The sequence below is a fragment of the Rattus norvegicus genome, chromosome Y (assembly GCF_021556685.1).
Source record: "Rattus norvegicus strain SHRSP/BbbUtx chromosome Y, alternate assembly SHRSP_T2T, whole genome shotgun sequence".
Taxonomy (NCBI): Eukaryota; Metazoa; Chordata; class Mammalia; order Rodentia; family Muridae; genus Rattus; species Rattus norvegicus.
Window position 1 is genome coordinate 610,118 of NC_141555.1, and position 16,723 is coordinate 626,840.

General features: G+C 39.6%; 1 protein-coding gene across 2 annotated transcripts in view; it reads right to left on the reverse strand.

Annotated features, from left to right (window-relative positions):
- Positions 1–16,673, reverse strand: part of Kdm5dl1 (lysine demethylase 5D like 1) — a 37,324-nt gene extending 20,651 nt beyond the window's left edge. Inside the window, exons 1-3 of one of the 2 annotated variants that reach the window (XM_087601383.1) lie at positions 16,462–16,671; positions 13,237–13,356; positions 12,994–13,152 (exon numbers count right to left, since the gene is read on the reverse strand). In XM_087601383.1, coding sequence (XP_087457509.1) covers positions 12,994–13,152; positions 13,237–13,356; positions 16,462–16,620 — 438 coding nt within the window. In that variant the 5' untranslated portion in view covers positions 16,621–16,671. Of the gene's footprint in view, positions 1–12,877; positions 13,153–13,236; positions 13,357–16,461 lie in introns of those variants that run through there. The other variant, XM_087601382.1, reaches the window with a different exon arrangement.
- Positions 16,674–16,723: the final 50 nt, after the last annotated feature.

Sequence of the window (16,723 nt, forward strand, 5' to 3'; positions counted from 1 at the left end):
CTTTTGCTGCACCCAAGAAACACATCTTAAAATAATGAATAGATATCAAAGGCTTGGAAAAGGATATTTTGAATAAATGGGCCTAAGAAAGAAGTTGATATAACCATTTTAATATCTAACAAAATAGAATACAAATCAAAACTAATTTAAAGAGATAGAAAAGTGTACTTCATAGTCATCAAAAGAAAAATGCATGAGGATGACATCTCAATTCTTAATATCTATGTCCCAAATTCAAGAACATCCATTTTTGCAAAAGAAATACTACCACAGCTTAAATCACATATGGACCATTTAACACTAATAGTCAAAGAGTTCAATACCCTGCTCTTACTGCTGTACATACCATCTAGACAAAAACAGAAATGCTGAAGCTTGTAAATTTTATGAATCAAAAAGTCTTAATCCATTTACAGAATACTTCACACAAACACAAAAGAAGATACCTTCTTCTCAGTACCTCATGGAACTTCCTCAAAACTTGACCATATTCTTGAACACAAAGAAAGTTTCAACAAAAACAAGAAAGCTGCAGTAATTCTCTTCATCCTGTCTAACTACCATGGATTAAGGCTGGATATCAACAATGACAGAAAGAACAGAAAGTTTACAAACTTGTGGAAATTAAACAACTCGATACAGAGTTAAAAAAAATGTTTTCAAGAATGATGTATCATAGTAATAAAAATAAGTTTATTCATCACATTATCAAGAGTAATGACATTTGGCAGATTATGAAATTATAGAAAAATTCCACATCCATTAAAACAACACTAAGTTGCGTGAATCAGGAGATGGCTAATTTAGCTCAAATAAATTATGTAACTGAGAAAAAATGGGTTAAAATGGAAATGAAGTAATTAAAAAAGACTTTCTATAATTCAATGAAAATGAACACAAACCATAACCAAACTTAAAGGACACACAAAGAAAACAGTTCAAAGATGCAAGTTGTGTGAACATTAAAACAAACAAACAAACAAACCACACAACTTGTTCAATCTCATACCAGCAAATTAACAACATACCTAAAAGCTTTAGAAGGAAAAGAAGCAAGCACACCCAAAAAGACTGATGGCAATAATTAATCAAGCTCGGGGCTGAAATCAGTAAAATCAAAAAGATAACAATTTAAAGATTCACTGAAACAAAGAATTGGTTCTTCTAGAACATCAACAACATGGTTCAAAAAAGAAAGATAGGAAAGAAGGAAGGGAAGGAGGGGGGGAGGGAGGAAGGAAGGAAACCTCTAATCTGAACTACCTAAACCATAAAGAGAATATTCAAAATCAGACATCAAGGAAATGCATGGAGGCATACCTTAAAACCTGTAGTTCACATAACTGCAAAATCTAAAGGAAATAAATAATTTTCCTGCTATGTAGCACAAACCAAAGTTAAATTAAGACCAAAAAAAAAAAAAGCAAATTAAATGAACATATAACCACTAGAGAAATAGAAGCCATCATACGTTTCCCAAAAAACAAATGCCCAGGGTCTGACACTTTTTTTTTTCTTTTTTCTTTTTCTCGGAGCTGGGGACTGAACCCAGGGCCTTGCGCTTGCTAGGCAAGCCCTCTACCACAGCTAAATCCCCAACCCCAGGGTCTGATACTTTTAGCACAGAATTCTACCAGACTTCCTCTACCAGAGAGGAGCTGAGGACAGTACTCTGTAAATTGTTTCACAAACTAGAAACAGAATAGAAAAACCGCCCAATTCATTTTTTTTTTTTATTAACTTGAGTATTTCTTATATACATTTCGAGTGTTATTCCCTTTCCCGGTTTCCGGGCAAACATCCACCTCCCCCCTCCCCTTCCTTATGGGTGTCCCCCTCCCAACCCTCCCCCCATTGCCGCCCTCCCCCCATAGACTAGTTCACTGGGGGTTCAGTCTTAGCAGGACCCAGGGCTTCCCCTTCCACTGGTGCTCTTACTAGGATATTCATTGCTACCTATGAGGTCAGAGTCCAGGGTCAGTCCATGTATAGTCTTTAGGTAGTGGCTTAGTCCCTGGAAGCTCTGGTTGCTTGGCATTGTTGTACTTTTGGGGTCTTGAGCCCCATCAAGCTCTTTCCGTTCTATCTCTGATTCCTTCAATAGGGGACCTATTCTCAGTTCAGTGGTTTGCTGCTGGCATTCGCCTCTGTATTTGCTGTATTCTGGCTGTGTCTCTCAGGAGCGATCTACATCCGGCTCCTGTCGGTCTGCACTTCTTTGCTTCATCCATATTGTCTAATTGGGTGGCTGTATATGTATGGGCCACATGTGGGGCAGGCTCTGAATGGGTGTTCCTTCAGTCTCTGTTTTAATCTTTGCCTCTCCCTTCCCTGCCAAGGGTATTCTTTTTCCTCATTTAAAGAAGGAGTGAAGCATTCACATTTTGATCACCCGTCTTGAGTTTCGTTTGTTCTAGGGATCTAGGGTAATTCAAGCATTTGGGCTAATAGCCACTTATCAATGAGTGCATACCATGTATGTCTTTCTGTGATTGGGTTAGCTCACTCAGGATGATATTTTCCAGTTCCAACCATTTGCCTACGAATTTCATAAACTCGTTCTTTTTGATAGCTGAGTAATATTCCATTGTGTAGATGTACCACATTTTCTGTATCCATTCCTCTGTTGAAGGGCATCTGGGTTCTTTCCATTTTCTGGCTATTATAAATAAGGCTGCGATGAACATAGTGGAGCACGTGTCTCTTTTATATTTTGAGGCATCTTTTGGGTATATGCCCAAGAGAGGTATAGCTGGATCCTCAGGCAGTTCAATGTCCAATTTTCTGAGGAACCTCCAGACTGATTTCCAGAATGGTTTTACCAGTCTGCAATCCCACCAACAATGGAGGAGTGTTCCTCTTTCTCCACATCCTCGCCAGCATCTGCTGTCACCTGAGTTTTTGATCTTAGCCAATCACACTGGTGTGAGGTGAAATCTCAGGGTTGTTTTGATTTGCATTTCCCTTATGACTAAAGATGTTGAACATTTCTTTAGGTGTTTCTCAGCCATTCGGCATTCCTCAGCTGTGAATTCTTTGTTTAGCTCTGAACCCCATTTTTTAATGGGGTTATTTGTTTCCCTGCGGTCTAACTTCTTGAGTTCTTTGTATATTTTGGATATAAGGCCTCTATCTGTTGTAGGATTGGTAAAGATCTTTTCCCAATCTGTTGGTTGCCGTTTTGTCCTAACCACAGTGTCCTTTGCCTTACAAAAGCTTTGCAGTTTTATGAGATCCCATTTGTCGATTCTTGATCTTAGAGCATAAGCCATTGGTGTTTTGTTCAAGAAATTTTTTCCAGTGCCCATGTGTTCCAGATGCTTCCCTAGTTTTTCTTCTATTAGTTTGAGTGTGTCTGGTTTGATGTGGAGGTCCTTGATCCACTTGGACTTAAGCTTTGTACAGGGTGATAGGCATGGATCGATCTGCATTCTTCTACATGTTGCCCTCCAGTTGAACCAGCACCATTTGCTGAAAATGCTATCTTTTTTCCATTGGATGGTTTTGGCTCCTTTGTCAAAAATCAAGTGACCATAGGTGTGTGGGTTCATTTCTGGGTCTTCAATTCTATTCCATTGGTCTATCTGTCTGTCTCTGTACCAATACCATGCAGTTTTTATCACTATTGCTCTGTAATACTGCTTGAGTTCAGGGATAGTGATTCCCCCTGAAGTCCTTTTATTGTTGAGGATAGCTTTAGCTATCCTGGGTTTTTTGTTATTCCAGATGAATTTGCAAATTGTTCTGTCTAACTCTTTGAAGAATTGGATTGGTATTTTGATGGGGATTGCATTGAATCTGTAGATTGCTTTTGGTAAAATGGCCATTTTTACTATATTAATCCTGCCAATCCATGAGCATGGGAGATCTTTCCATCTTCTGAGGTCTTCTTCAATTTCTTTCCTCAGTGTCTTGAAGTTCTTATTGTACAGATCTTTTACTTGCTTGGTTAAAGTCACACCGAGGTACTTTATATTATTTGGGTCTATTATGAAGGGTGTCGTTTCCCTAATTTCTTTCTCAGCTTGTTTCTCTTTTGTATAGAGGAAGGCAACTGATTTATTTGAGTTAATTTTATACCCAGCCACTTTGCTGAAGTTGTTTATCAGCTTTAGTAGTTCTCTGGTGGAACTTTTGGGATCACTTAAATATACTATCATGTCATCTGCAAATAGTGATATTTTGACCTCTTCTTTTCCGATCTGTATCCCTTTGATCTCCTTTTGTTGTCTGATTGCTCTGGCTAGAACTTCAAGAACTATACTGAATAAGTAGGGAGAGAGTGGGCAGCCTTGACTAGTCCCTGATTTTAGTGGGATTGCTTCAAGTTTCTCTCCATTTAGTTTAATGTTAGCAACTGGTTTGCTGTATATGGCTTTTACTATGTTTAGGTATTGGCCTTTAATTCCTATTCTTTCCAGGACTTTTATCATGAAGGGGTGTTGAATTTTGTCAAATGCTTTCTCAGCATCTAATGAAATGATCATGTGGTTCTGTTCTTTCAGTTTGTTTATATAATGGATCACGTTGATGGTTTTCCGTATATTAAACCATCCCTGCATGCCTGGGATGAAGCCTACTTGATCATGGTGGATGATTGTTTTGATGTGCTCTTGAATTCGGTTTGCCAGAATTTTATTGAGTATTTTTGCGTCGATATTCATAAGGGAAATTGGTCTGAAGTTCTCTTTCTTTGTTGTGTCTTTGTGTGGTTTAGGTATAAGAGTAATTGTGGCTTCGTAGAAGGAATTCGGTAGGGCTCCATCTGTTTCAATTTTGTGGAATAGTTTGGATAATATTGGTATGAGGTCTTCTATGAAGGTCTGATAGAATTCTGCACTAAACCCGTCTGGACCTGGGCTCTTTTTGGTTGGGAGACCTTTAATGACTGCTTCTATTTCCTTAGGAGTTATGGGGTTGTTTAACTGGTTTATCTGTTCCTGATTTAACTTCGATACCTGGTATCTGTCTAGGAAATTGTCCATTTCCTGAAGATTTTCAAATTTTGTTGAATATAGGTTTTTATAGTAAGATCTGATGATTTTTTGAATTTCCTCCAAATCTGTAGTTATGTCTCCCTTTTCATTTCTGATTTTGTTAATTTGGACACACTCTCTGTGTCCTCTCGTTAGCCTGGCTAAGGGTTTATCTATCTTGTTGATTTTCTCAAAGAACCAACTTTTGGTTCTGTTGATTCTTTCTATGGTCCTTTTTGTTTCTACTTGGTTGATTTCAGCTCTGAGTTTGATTATTTCCTGCCTTCTACTCCTCCTGGGTGTATTTGCTTCTTTTTGTTCTAGAGCTTTTAGGTGTGCTGTCAAGCTGCTGACATATGCTCTTTCCTGTTTCTTTCTGCAGGCACTCAGCGCTATGAGTTTTCCTCTTAGCACAGCTTTCATTGTGTCCCATAAGTTTGAGTATGTTGTATCTTCATTTTCATTAAATTCTAAAAAGTTTTTAATTTCTTTCTTTATTTCTTCCTTGACCAGGTTATCATTGAGTAGAGCATTGTTCAATTTCCACGTATATGTGGGCATTCTTCCCTTATTGTTATTGAAGACCAGTTTTAGGCCGTGGTGGTCCGATAGCACGCATGGGATTATTTCTATCTTTCTGTACCTGTTGAGGCCCGTTTTTTGACCAATTATATGGTCAATTTTGGAGAAAGTACCATGAGGAGCTGAGAAGAAGGTATATCCTTTTGCTTTAGGATAGAATGTTGTATAAATATCCGTTAAGTCCATTTGGCTCATGATTTCTCTTAGTCTGTCGACATCACTGTTTAATTTCTGTTTCCATGATCTGTCCATTGATGAGAGTGGGGTGTTGAAATCTCCCACTATTATTGTGTGAGGTGCAATGTGTGTTTTGAGCTTTAGTAAGGTTTCTTTTACGTATGTAGGTGCCCTTGTATTTGGGGCATAGATATTTAGGATTGAGAGTTCATCTTGGTTGATTTTTCCTTTGATGAATATGAAGTGTCCTTCCTTATCTTTTTTTTTTTTGACTTTTAATTGAAAATTGATTTTATTTGATATTAGAATGGCTACTCCAGCTTGCTTCTTCTGACCATTTGCTTGGAAAGTTGTTTTCCAGCCTTTCACTCTGAGGTAGTGTCTGTCTTCGTCTCTGAGGTGTGTTTCCTGTAGGCAGCAGAATGCAGGGTCCTCGTTGCGTATCCAGTTTGTTAATCTATGTCTTTTTGTTGGGGAGTTGAGGCCATTGATATTGAGAGATATTAAGGAATAGTGATTATTGCTTCCCGTTATATTCATATTTGGATGTGAGGTTATGTTTGTGTGCTTTCATTCTCTTTGTTTTGTTGCCAAGACGATTAGTTTCTTGCTTCTTCTAGGGTATAGCTTGCCTCCTTATGTTGGGCTTTACCATTTATTATCCTTTGTAGTGCTGGATTTGTAGAAAGATATTGTGTAAATTTGGTTTTGTCATGGAATATCTTGGTTTCTCCATCAATGTTAATTGAGAGTTTTGCTGGATACAGTAACCTGGGCTGGCATTTGTGTTCTCTTAGGGTCTGTATGACATCAGTCCAGGATCTTCTGGCCTTCATAGTTTCTGGCGAGAAGTCTGGTGTGATTCTGATAGGTCTCCCTTTATATGTTACTTGACCTCTTTCCCTTACTGCTTTTAATATTCTTTCTTTATTTTGTGCGTTTGGTGTTTTGACAATTATGTGACGGGAGGTGTTTCTTTTCTGGTCCAATCTATTTGGAGTTCTGTAGGCTTCTTGTATGTCTATGGGTATCTCTTTTTTTAGGTTAGGGAAGTTTTCTTCTATGATTTTGTTGAAGATATTTACTGGTCCTTTGAGCTGGGAGTCTTCACTCTCTTCTATACCTATTATCCTTAGGTTTGATCTTCTCATTGAGTCCTGGATTTCCTGTATGTTTTGGACCAGTAGCTTTTTCCGCTTTACATTATCTTTGACAGTTGAGTCAATGATTTCTATGGAATCTTCTGCTCCTGATATTCTCTCTTCCATCTCTTGTATTCTGTTGGTGAAGCTTGTATCTACAGCTCCTTGTCTCTTCTTTTGGTTTTCTATATCCAGGGTTGTTTCCATGTGTTCTTTCTTGATTGCTTCTATTTCCGTTTTTAATTCCTTCAACTGTTTGATTGTGTTTTCCTGGAATTCTTTCAGGGATTTTTGCGATACCTCTCTGTAGGCTTCTACTTGTTTATTAATGTTTTCCTGTGTTTCCCTAAGTGTGTTCATGTCTTTCTTGAAGTCCTCCAGCATCATGATCAAATATGATTTTGAAACTAGATCTTGCTTTTCTGGTGTGTTTGGATATTCCATGTTTGTTTTGGTGGGAGAATTGGGCTCCATTGATGGCATGTAGTCTTGGTTTCTGTTGCTTGGGTCCCTGCGCTTGCCTCTCGCCATCAGATTATCTCTAGTGTTACTTTGTTCTGCTATTTCTGACAGTGGCTAGACTGTCCTATAAGCCTGTGTGTCAGGAGTGCTGTAGACCTGTTTTCCTCTCTTTCAGTCAGTTATGGGGACAGAGTGTTCTGCTTTCGGGCGTGTAGTTTTTCCTCTCTACAGGTCTTCAGCTGTTCCTGTGGGCCTGTGTCTTGAGTTCACCAGGCAGCTTTCTTGCAGCAAAAAATTTGGTCTTACCTGGGTCCCGAGGCTCAGGTTCGCTCGTGGGGTGCTGCCCAGGGGCTCTCTGCAGCGGCAGCAACCAGGAAGACCTGTGCCGCCCCTTCCGGGAGCTTCAGTGCACCAGGGTTCCAGATGGTCTTTGGCTTTTTCCTCTGGCGTCCGAGATGTGTGTGCAGGGAGCAGTCTCTTCTGGTTTCCCAGGCTTGTCTGCCTCTCTGAAGGTTTAGCTCTCCCTCCCACGGGATTTGGGTGCAGAGAACTGTTTATCCGGTCTGTTTCCTTCAGGGTCCGGCGGTGTCTCTGGCAGGGGTCCTGCCGCTCCTGGGCCCTCCCCCACGGGAGCCCAGAGGCCTTATACAGTTTCCTCTTGGGCCAGGGATGTGGGCAGGGGTGAGCAGTGTTGGTGGTCTCTTCCGCTCTGCAGCCTCAGGAGTGCCCACCTGACCAGGCGGTTGGGTCTCTCTCTCTCGCCCAATTCATTTTAAGATGCTACATTTACTCCGATGCCCAAACTACACAGTTTCAACAGAATTACCGGCCTTCGTGACACATGCAAATTTTTTCACTAAAATACTAGAAAACTGAAACCAAGAACACATCAAAAAGATCATCAACCATGACTCAGTAAGCTTCATTGCAGAGATGCAAGGATGGCTCAATATATAAAAATTGATAAGTATTGATAAATGAAATTGAAGGACTATAAACAGTGTGATTATCTTATGAGATGGAGAAAAGACCTTTGACAAAATTCAACAATGCTTCAAAATAAAAATTCTGGAAAAAAGATACACTACACATACATAATACATACATAATGAAGGTATTTTGCAACAAACCCATAGTAGTCGAAATCAACTTAAATGGAGAGAAACTAAAACCAATTCCACTAAAATCAGGTTGCCCACTTTCTCATCTCATTTCAATATAGTGCATGCAGACATGGCTAAATGAATGAGAGAAAATCAAAGAAATGGAAGTCAAAGTTTCATTATTTTAAAAAAAAGATATGGGGCTGGGGATTTAGCTCAGTGGTAGAGCGCTTACCTAGGAAGCGCAAGGCCCTGGGTTTGGTCCCCAGCTCCGAAAAAAAGAACAACAAAAAAAAAAAAGATATGGGGTTGGGGATTTAGCTCAGTGGTAGAGCACTTGCCTAGCAAGCACAAGGCCCTGGGTTCGGTCCTCAGCTCCGGACAGAAAAAAAAAAAAAGATATGACAGTATACATAACTAGCCCTCAAAATTCCAACAGGAAACTCAGATGTACTCACACTTGGTGAACACTTTCATCAAGGTAGCTAGACAGAAAATTAACTGAGAAAACAGTACTCTTCCTAAATAAAAAGGGGGAGGGGGAGACTGAAAAAGAAACCAAGAAAATAAGCCCTTCACAATGGCCACAAATATACAAAATATCTTAGGGTAACTCTAACCAAGCTAAGTGAAAGACTTCTATGACCAAAACGTCAAAGAAATTGAAGAAGAGATCAGAAGATGGAAAGGTTTCCCACACTCACAAATCAGTAGGATTAACATAGTGAAAATGGCCACCTTATCAAAAGAAATCTAGAGATTCAACCCATCAGCCTTCAAAACACCAGTATAATCCTTTATAGACCTTGCAAGAACAATATTCAACTTCAAATGGAAAAAACAAAAAAGCAAGGCAGCTAAAACCAACCCCATATTAAGAACTTCTGGAGGTTGGAGATTTAGCTCAGTGGTAGAGCGCTTGCCGAGGAAGCGCAAGGCCCTGGGTTCGGTCCCCAACTCCGGAGAGAAAAAAAAAAAAAAAAAAAAAAGAATAATAATTGGAGGTATCACCATCTTGGATTTCAAGCTCTACCACAGAGATACAGTAATAAAAACTGCATGGTATTGATATTAAAAATAAATAAAAAAAGACAGGTTGATCTACAGAATAGAATCTAAGACTCAGAGATAAATCTACACACTTATGGATATCTGATTTTTGATAAAGAAGCTGAATTACACACTGGAAAAAAGAAAGCCTCTTTGACAAATGGTGCTGGTCTAAGTGCATGTCAGGATGTAGAAGAATGCAAATAGATCCATATCTACCACCCTGCACAAAACTCCAGTCCAAGTGACTTAAAGACATAGACATACAACCAGATACACTAAACCTAACAGAAGAGAAAGTGGGAAATAACCTTGAACACGTTAGCACAGGAGACAATTTTCTGAACAGAACACAAACCACTCAGCTTCAACAACTGATAAATGGGACCTCGTGAAGAAGCTAAAGTATACCATCAGTAGGACAAAAGAGCCGTCTACAAAATGGGAAGAGTTTTACCAACTCCACATCTGACAAACAGTGTGAGTGCACATTATTTGGCTAGTATCCAAAATATTCAAAGAACTCAAGAAACTGGACATCGACAAATGAAATAATCCAATTAAAAAAGAGAGTACAGATCTAAACAGAATTCTCAACACAGGAACATCAAATAGCTGAGAAACACCTAAAGAGATGCTCAATATCCTTAGGTTATCAAGGAAATGTAAAACAAAATGACTTTAGGATTCTATCATACACCTGTCAGAATGGCTGTGATTAAAAAACACCAGAGTGCCTGGACTCTGTCCAGGTGACCTCAATGAAGACTTCTAGTAATGGGGGACAGTGAGTCTGAACCAACCATCTTCTGAACTACACAAGGGTCCCAGTGCGGGACTGGTACATTAACCCATCCATAAAACCTTCAATGCATAATCTGCCTTGCCTGTAAGATGTGCTGGGATAATGGTGGTGCAGAAGTAGTCAACCACTGACTGGTCCAACTTGAGGCCCACACCTCAAGAGGGAGCCCACACTGCCACTGCCTGCAGGGCCAGAAACCAGAGGAGGACCACCCAGAAACCCAGCATAGAATCAGACTCAAAAATGACTTGAAAACAAAAAGAAAAAACAAAGAATAAAAAGGAAAGGAAAGGAATGGAAAAAAGTCAGTACAAGTATTCCTAATGATATTCTCTATACCCATAGATCAGTACCTAGCTCAAGTATTATCAAAGAGGAGTCATCTAGCAACTTATGGGAGCAGATGCAGAGACCCTCCACCAAAAATTAGGGGGAGCCATGTGAATCCTTTGGAAGAGGGGAGGAAGATTTGTAGGGGCCAGAGGGGTGAAGGACACCAGGAGAGCAAGGCCCACAGAACAAACTAAGCAGGAATCAAAAGGACTTGCAGTAAGTCAAGTTACACTCCTGGACCCTGTATGCTAGATCCTCTAGATCCTCTGTGTAAGTGCTGTGGTTTGTGTCAGTGTGAAGTCCTCATGGGGTTCCTAAATGGGAATGGGGCATTCATCTCTTACTCTTTCACTTTCTCTTCATCCTCCTGGGGTTGCCTGGTTCAGCCTTGATAAAATGGTTGTGTCTAGTACTACTGTAACTTGTTATGCTGTCTCTGGTTGATATAACTGTGAGGCCTGATGTTTTCTTTGAAAATAAAACAAAGCAAAAAACAGTAACAAAAGAGTAGTTAGTGGATGTGGGGGGAAATGGGGTAAAGAGGGGGAACTGGGAAGAGTGGAGGAAGAGGAAACTGCTGTCAGAATAAATGAAAAAAATAACATTGTGATATTTTCATGGAAATGATGGAACCAAATAACAAATAAATAATCAAATAGTCCATCTACCAGAGGGAGGTAACCTAAATCAGAAAGATAAGTAGGGTAGGTATTTGGTCATAATTGCATAGTAGCCACTAACTAAGTGATATCCAAGCAACAGTCCATAGACCAAGAAAAAAAATAGGTATTTTTAAAGTGAGTAGAGATAACACATGAATCTCTCTGGCAGTGATAATTAGAATACATTTTATGCATGGTGTCAGCCTGGCTGGATTAGGAGTGGAAAGGGTCTTTTGCAGGAAGGAGAGGTTCAAGTGGAGAGGAACACAGGAGGGAGGATTGAGGGAGGAAATGTAAAGAGAGACAGCTAAAACTGCAGGGCATCTAACAATTAATATGGAAATCTAGTTTAAGTAGAAACTCCATAAAATATATGAATAGTATCCTATTGAGGTCTTTAAAATAATGAGGGAGATTGAGTCCCAACTGGCCATCTCATGTCACCAAATGAAGCTTCTAGTACTGATATCGGGGCCTATCCAATTTAGTTTCTGCCAAAGACATACCATGAAAATCCCCAAACAATCCAGACTGACAATTGACAGTAAATGCTCTCCATAAGCTGAAAGCAGGGCCTCATTGCTGAAATCAACACCCACACAACTTATTGAACATGAAAAGATAGGGCTAGTACTGAGAACATTCATCCCTACTTTCTAAAGTCTTGTTATAAAAAGGTACTTTGCAGGCTGCTAAAGGAGAAAGCTACAAATTCTTTGATCAATAGAGCGATCTTGACTGTAAAATGCGTTAGTGCAAAAGTGGCACAAACCTTGTAGGGAATGACCAACAAATGTATGATTTGACTTAAGGTTCCCCTACAAAATGGAAGCCAATCATAACAGACCTTGGGTGACTAAGAACCAGAGACTAGACAGCCATCTACAATCAGAAAAGCTTACTCCTGCAGTAAATTGGAACAAATACAGAGACCCACAGTCAGCCATTATGCAGAGGAAAAGAAAGGCATCTTGAAATATTCCTCTCTAAATTGGATGTCAGAGGGAGAAAGAGAAAGAGAGACACAGACAGAAAAGGAGGGAGGGAAGGAAAGAGGAAGGGAAAGTATAGAGGAGGAAGAAGAGGAGGAAGAGGAAGAGGAGGCAGAGGAGAGAGGGAGAGAGAAAGAGACAAAGACAGAGACCACAAATTCCTCCCCTTACAGCTCAGGAAACCCTGTGGAAGAAGAGAAAAGGGTTAGTGATAGAGCAGACAGAGGACACAAGAACAAGGTTCTCTAAAACAACTGAGGAAGGCTCATATGTACTCACTAAGACTGAAGCAGTAATCATAGGGTCTTCTCAGTTCTATACCAGGTCCTCGGTGTATATACAGCTTTCAGCTTAGTATTTTTATTGGACTCCTCAGTGTGTGAATAAGTGAGTCTCTGATCCTTATGTCTCCTCTTGGGACTCCTTTCATTCCATAGGGTTACCTTGTCCAACTTCTACATAATAATGTTTTTGTTTTATTATACTTTATTTTGTCATGTTTGGTTACTATCTCTTAGAAGCCTGTTCTCTTCTAATCAGAGACAGAAATGGAGTAGAGGAGAGCTGGGGAATGTTTGGAGTTGAGAGAGGGGAAAATGTAGTAAGAATACTATTTGCATGAGAAATGAAATAAAGGGAGAGCAATAAAAATCCAAACAAAATGCAATCATATGAATGAAACGGGCAAAGTAGATATTAGGCAAATTACCTTTTCTTCAGGAGATAAGGTCCATTTGCTATTGTTGACAGGAAACCCACTGCCAAATTCTTTGGAGTGAATGTCTGCTCCATACTCAACTGTCACATCCTCCTCAATGCTGCTCACCAGCCTCCAGAATTCCTTTTCCACAACTTCTGTAGGTACCATCTATGAGAAAGGTGAAAAGATTCTCACGGTTCACTTGTATTTCCTTTCATAAGACTAGCAGACATTAATCATACAGTCACATACATGTACAGGCATGTTGAAGTAGTCAGCCTTGAAGGAATCAGCCATCTCACCAAAACTCTGCAACGTATACTCCTGTGTAGCTTGCTCAAAGCCAAAAGCTTCCAGGGGACGCTTACATTCCTGAAAAGAAAAGAAAAAAAAAAAGAAAAGAAAAATTCAGTAAGCTGAAAGCAAAAGGTAAAAATAAATAAATAAATAAGTAACATAAAATTCAAACACACTAAATCTAATGGAAGAGAAATTAAGGAACTCCCTTAAACACCTTGGCACAGGAGAAAATTTCCTGAGAAAACACAAATGGGTTAGGCTCTAAGATCAACATTTGATAAAGGGTCCTTATGAAACTGAAAAGCTTCTGTAAGACAAAAGACACTGTCAATAGGACAAAAAGGCAACCTACAGATCTTTACCAATCCTATACTTGATAGAGGGCTAATATCCAAAATACAAAAGAACTCAGACTCCAGAGAGCCAAATAACCCTAATTAAAAATGGGGTACAGAGGTAAACAAAGAAGTCACAGCTGAGGAATATCAAATGGCTGAGAAGTACCTAAAGAAATGTTCAACATCCTTAGTCATAAGGGAAATGCAAATCAAGAGAATCCTGAGATTCTACCTCACACCAGTCAGAATGGCTAAGATCAAAAACTCAAGTGACACCAAATGCTGGCGAGGTTGCGGAGAAAGAGGAACACTCCTCCATTGTTGGTGGGACTGCAGACTGGTACAACCATTCTGGAAATCAGTCTGGAGGTTCCTCAGAAAATTGGACATTGAACTACCTGAGGATCCAGCTATACCTCTCTTGGGCATATACCCAAAAGATGCCCCAACATATAAAAAAAGACACGTGCTCCACTATGTTCATAGCAGCCTTATTTATAATAGCCAGAAGCTGGAAAGAACCCAGATGCCCTTCAACAGAGGAATGGATACAGAAAATGTGGTATATCTACACAATGGAATACTACTCAGCTATCAAAAACAATGCCTTTCTGAAATTCATAGGCAAATGGATGGAACTGGAAAATACCATCGTGAGTGAGGTAGCCCAATCACAGAAAAACACACTTGGTATCCACTCATCAAAAACAAAAACATCCAGTGAAAAAAGACAGCATTTTCAGTAAATGGTTCTGGTTCAACTGGAGGTCAGCATGTAGAAGAATGCAAATTGATCCATTCTTATCACCCTGTACAAAGCTTAAGTCCAAGTGGATCAAGGACCTCCACATCAAACCAGATACATTCAACCTAATAGAAGACAAAGTGAGGAAGAGTCTGAATCCCATAGGGACAGAGGAAAATTTCCTGAATAGAACACCAATGGCTTATGCTCTAAGATCAAGAATCAACAAATGGGATCTCATAAAACTGCAAAGCTTCTGCAAGACAAAGGACACTGTCATTAGGACAAAACAGCAACTAACAGAACTAGAAGTTTTCTACTTCAAGACACAGCTATATCACTCCTGGGCATATAGTCAAAAGATGTCCCACTATACTACACTTGCTCAACTACATTCACAGCAGCTTTATTTGTAATAACTGGAATTTCAAAAACTGGAAACAATCTAGATGTCCGTTAACTGAAAAATAAGTAAAGACTTTACACAATGTAATACAATTGTGTAAGTATTAAAAACAAAGACATCATGAAATTTGTTGGCAAATGGATAAAAACTGGAAAATCCTGAGTGAAGTAACCTAAACCCAGAAAGACAGACATAGTATATACTCACTTATAAGTGGATATTAGTCATTAAGTACATGTTATGATCCACAGATGAAAGGAAAAACTAAGTAACAGGAAGGGCCCAAGTGAGGGTATGTGAATTTCACTCAAAGTGGGAAATAAAATAGACATTAGAAGTGAATAAAGGGAGGAGTAAGGAAAGGGATGGAGAGGCGATCGTGGACGGGAATCAGGTGTGAGGAGAGGGCTAAGAAAAATGGAAATCACTGGGCTGGCATCTCTGGGATGAGCAGGAGACCTGAGACAAGGGATTCTCCCCAGAGTCTATGGATGTGACTTTAGCTGAGACTTCTTTTCGTTTTTTGGAGCTGAGGATTGAACCCAGGGCCTACCACTGAGCTAAATCCCCAGCTCCCTAGCTGAGACTTCTAACAGTTGGAGGTATGGCAACTGAAGTGACTAACTCCTATAATGTAGTTAGGCAGGATTTCTATTAGAGGAATGGAACACTAACTCACCCACAAAACCTTCAACCCAAAATATGTCCTGCCTACAAGATGACTGAAGGAACAGCCAAACAATGACTGGGTCAACTTGAGACCATGGGAGAGAAGCCCTGACACTATTAATGATATTGTGGTATGCTTATAGCCTGGTATAACTGTTTCCTGAGAGGCTTCATCCAGCATAGGATGGAAGCAGGTTGCAGAGAACCACAGTCAACTATTAGATGGAGCTCTTAGCATCTTGTGGAAGATTGGGGAATAGGACTGAGAGCTGGAGAGGTGTTAAGGACACCACAAGAAAACCAATAGAGGCAACTAATCTGTGCCTGCAGGAGGCTCACAGAGACTGAACCAGCAACCAAAGAGCATGCAGGGGCTAGATGTAAGCCCCTTAAACATATGTAATAGATGTGCAGCTTGGTGTTCATGTGGGTCCCTTAACAACTGGAATGAGGTCTGTCTCTGATTCTGTTGCTCCCTTTGCATCATCTTCTCCTATCTGGGCTGTCTTATTGGGCATCAGTGGGAAAGAATATTCTTAGTCCTACTGCATTTGAATGTCCCAGGGAGGTACGCTACTCATGGGGGACTTCCCATCTCTCTGGAGAGGAGGATCTGGAAAGAGTGGTGTGTGAAGGTGGGGCTGGAAAGAGAGGAAAGAGTATAGGCTATAACTAGGATATAAAGTGAATAAATAAATGAAGAAAAAGAAAAAAGAAAAAAAAGTAGATTTTCAGGGAAAGTAAGTATTTTACATCAAAAATTCTACATGTTTAAACAGTTTCAAGTTGTTCAATATTAATTTTTCCTTTTAGCCAATATTTTCACAATTTATAAATTATAATTTTATCTGCTTCATGTAAATTGTTAACATCTTTTAGCTATTCTGTCCAATTTTTCTTATTGACTACAAGCTAATCAGAATCTTCTCTACTAATTTTAGTCCATCCATGTCCAAAAGGATAGATTAAAGAAATGGACTAGGTTATGATTAAACTGTCTCAAGATGGACAAATCTTACCGCTAAGATACACTTTGGGCACCTCCATACCCCCTTGGGGACTTCAGAAAGCGGTGGCAATAGGCAAAAGATATGGTAATTGTCGTTGCACCCAACACAGAGCAGAAATCTATCATCTTCATCCCCACGAGAGCATATTCGGCAAACATATGAATCCATCTGGTAGGGTAAAGAAAGTAAATAAGTAAGGTTCTTTTATATACCTATCCCAAGTCTTTGGTCTATTGTATCTGGATTTCAGTAAACATACACTATGAAAACT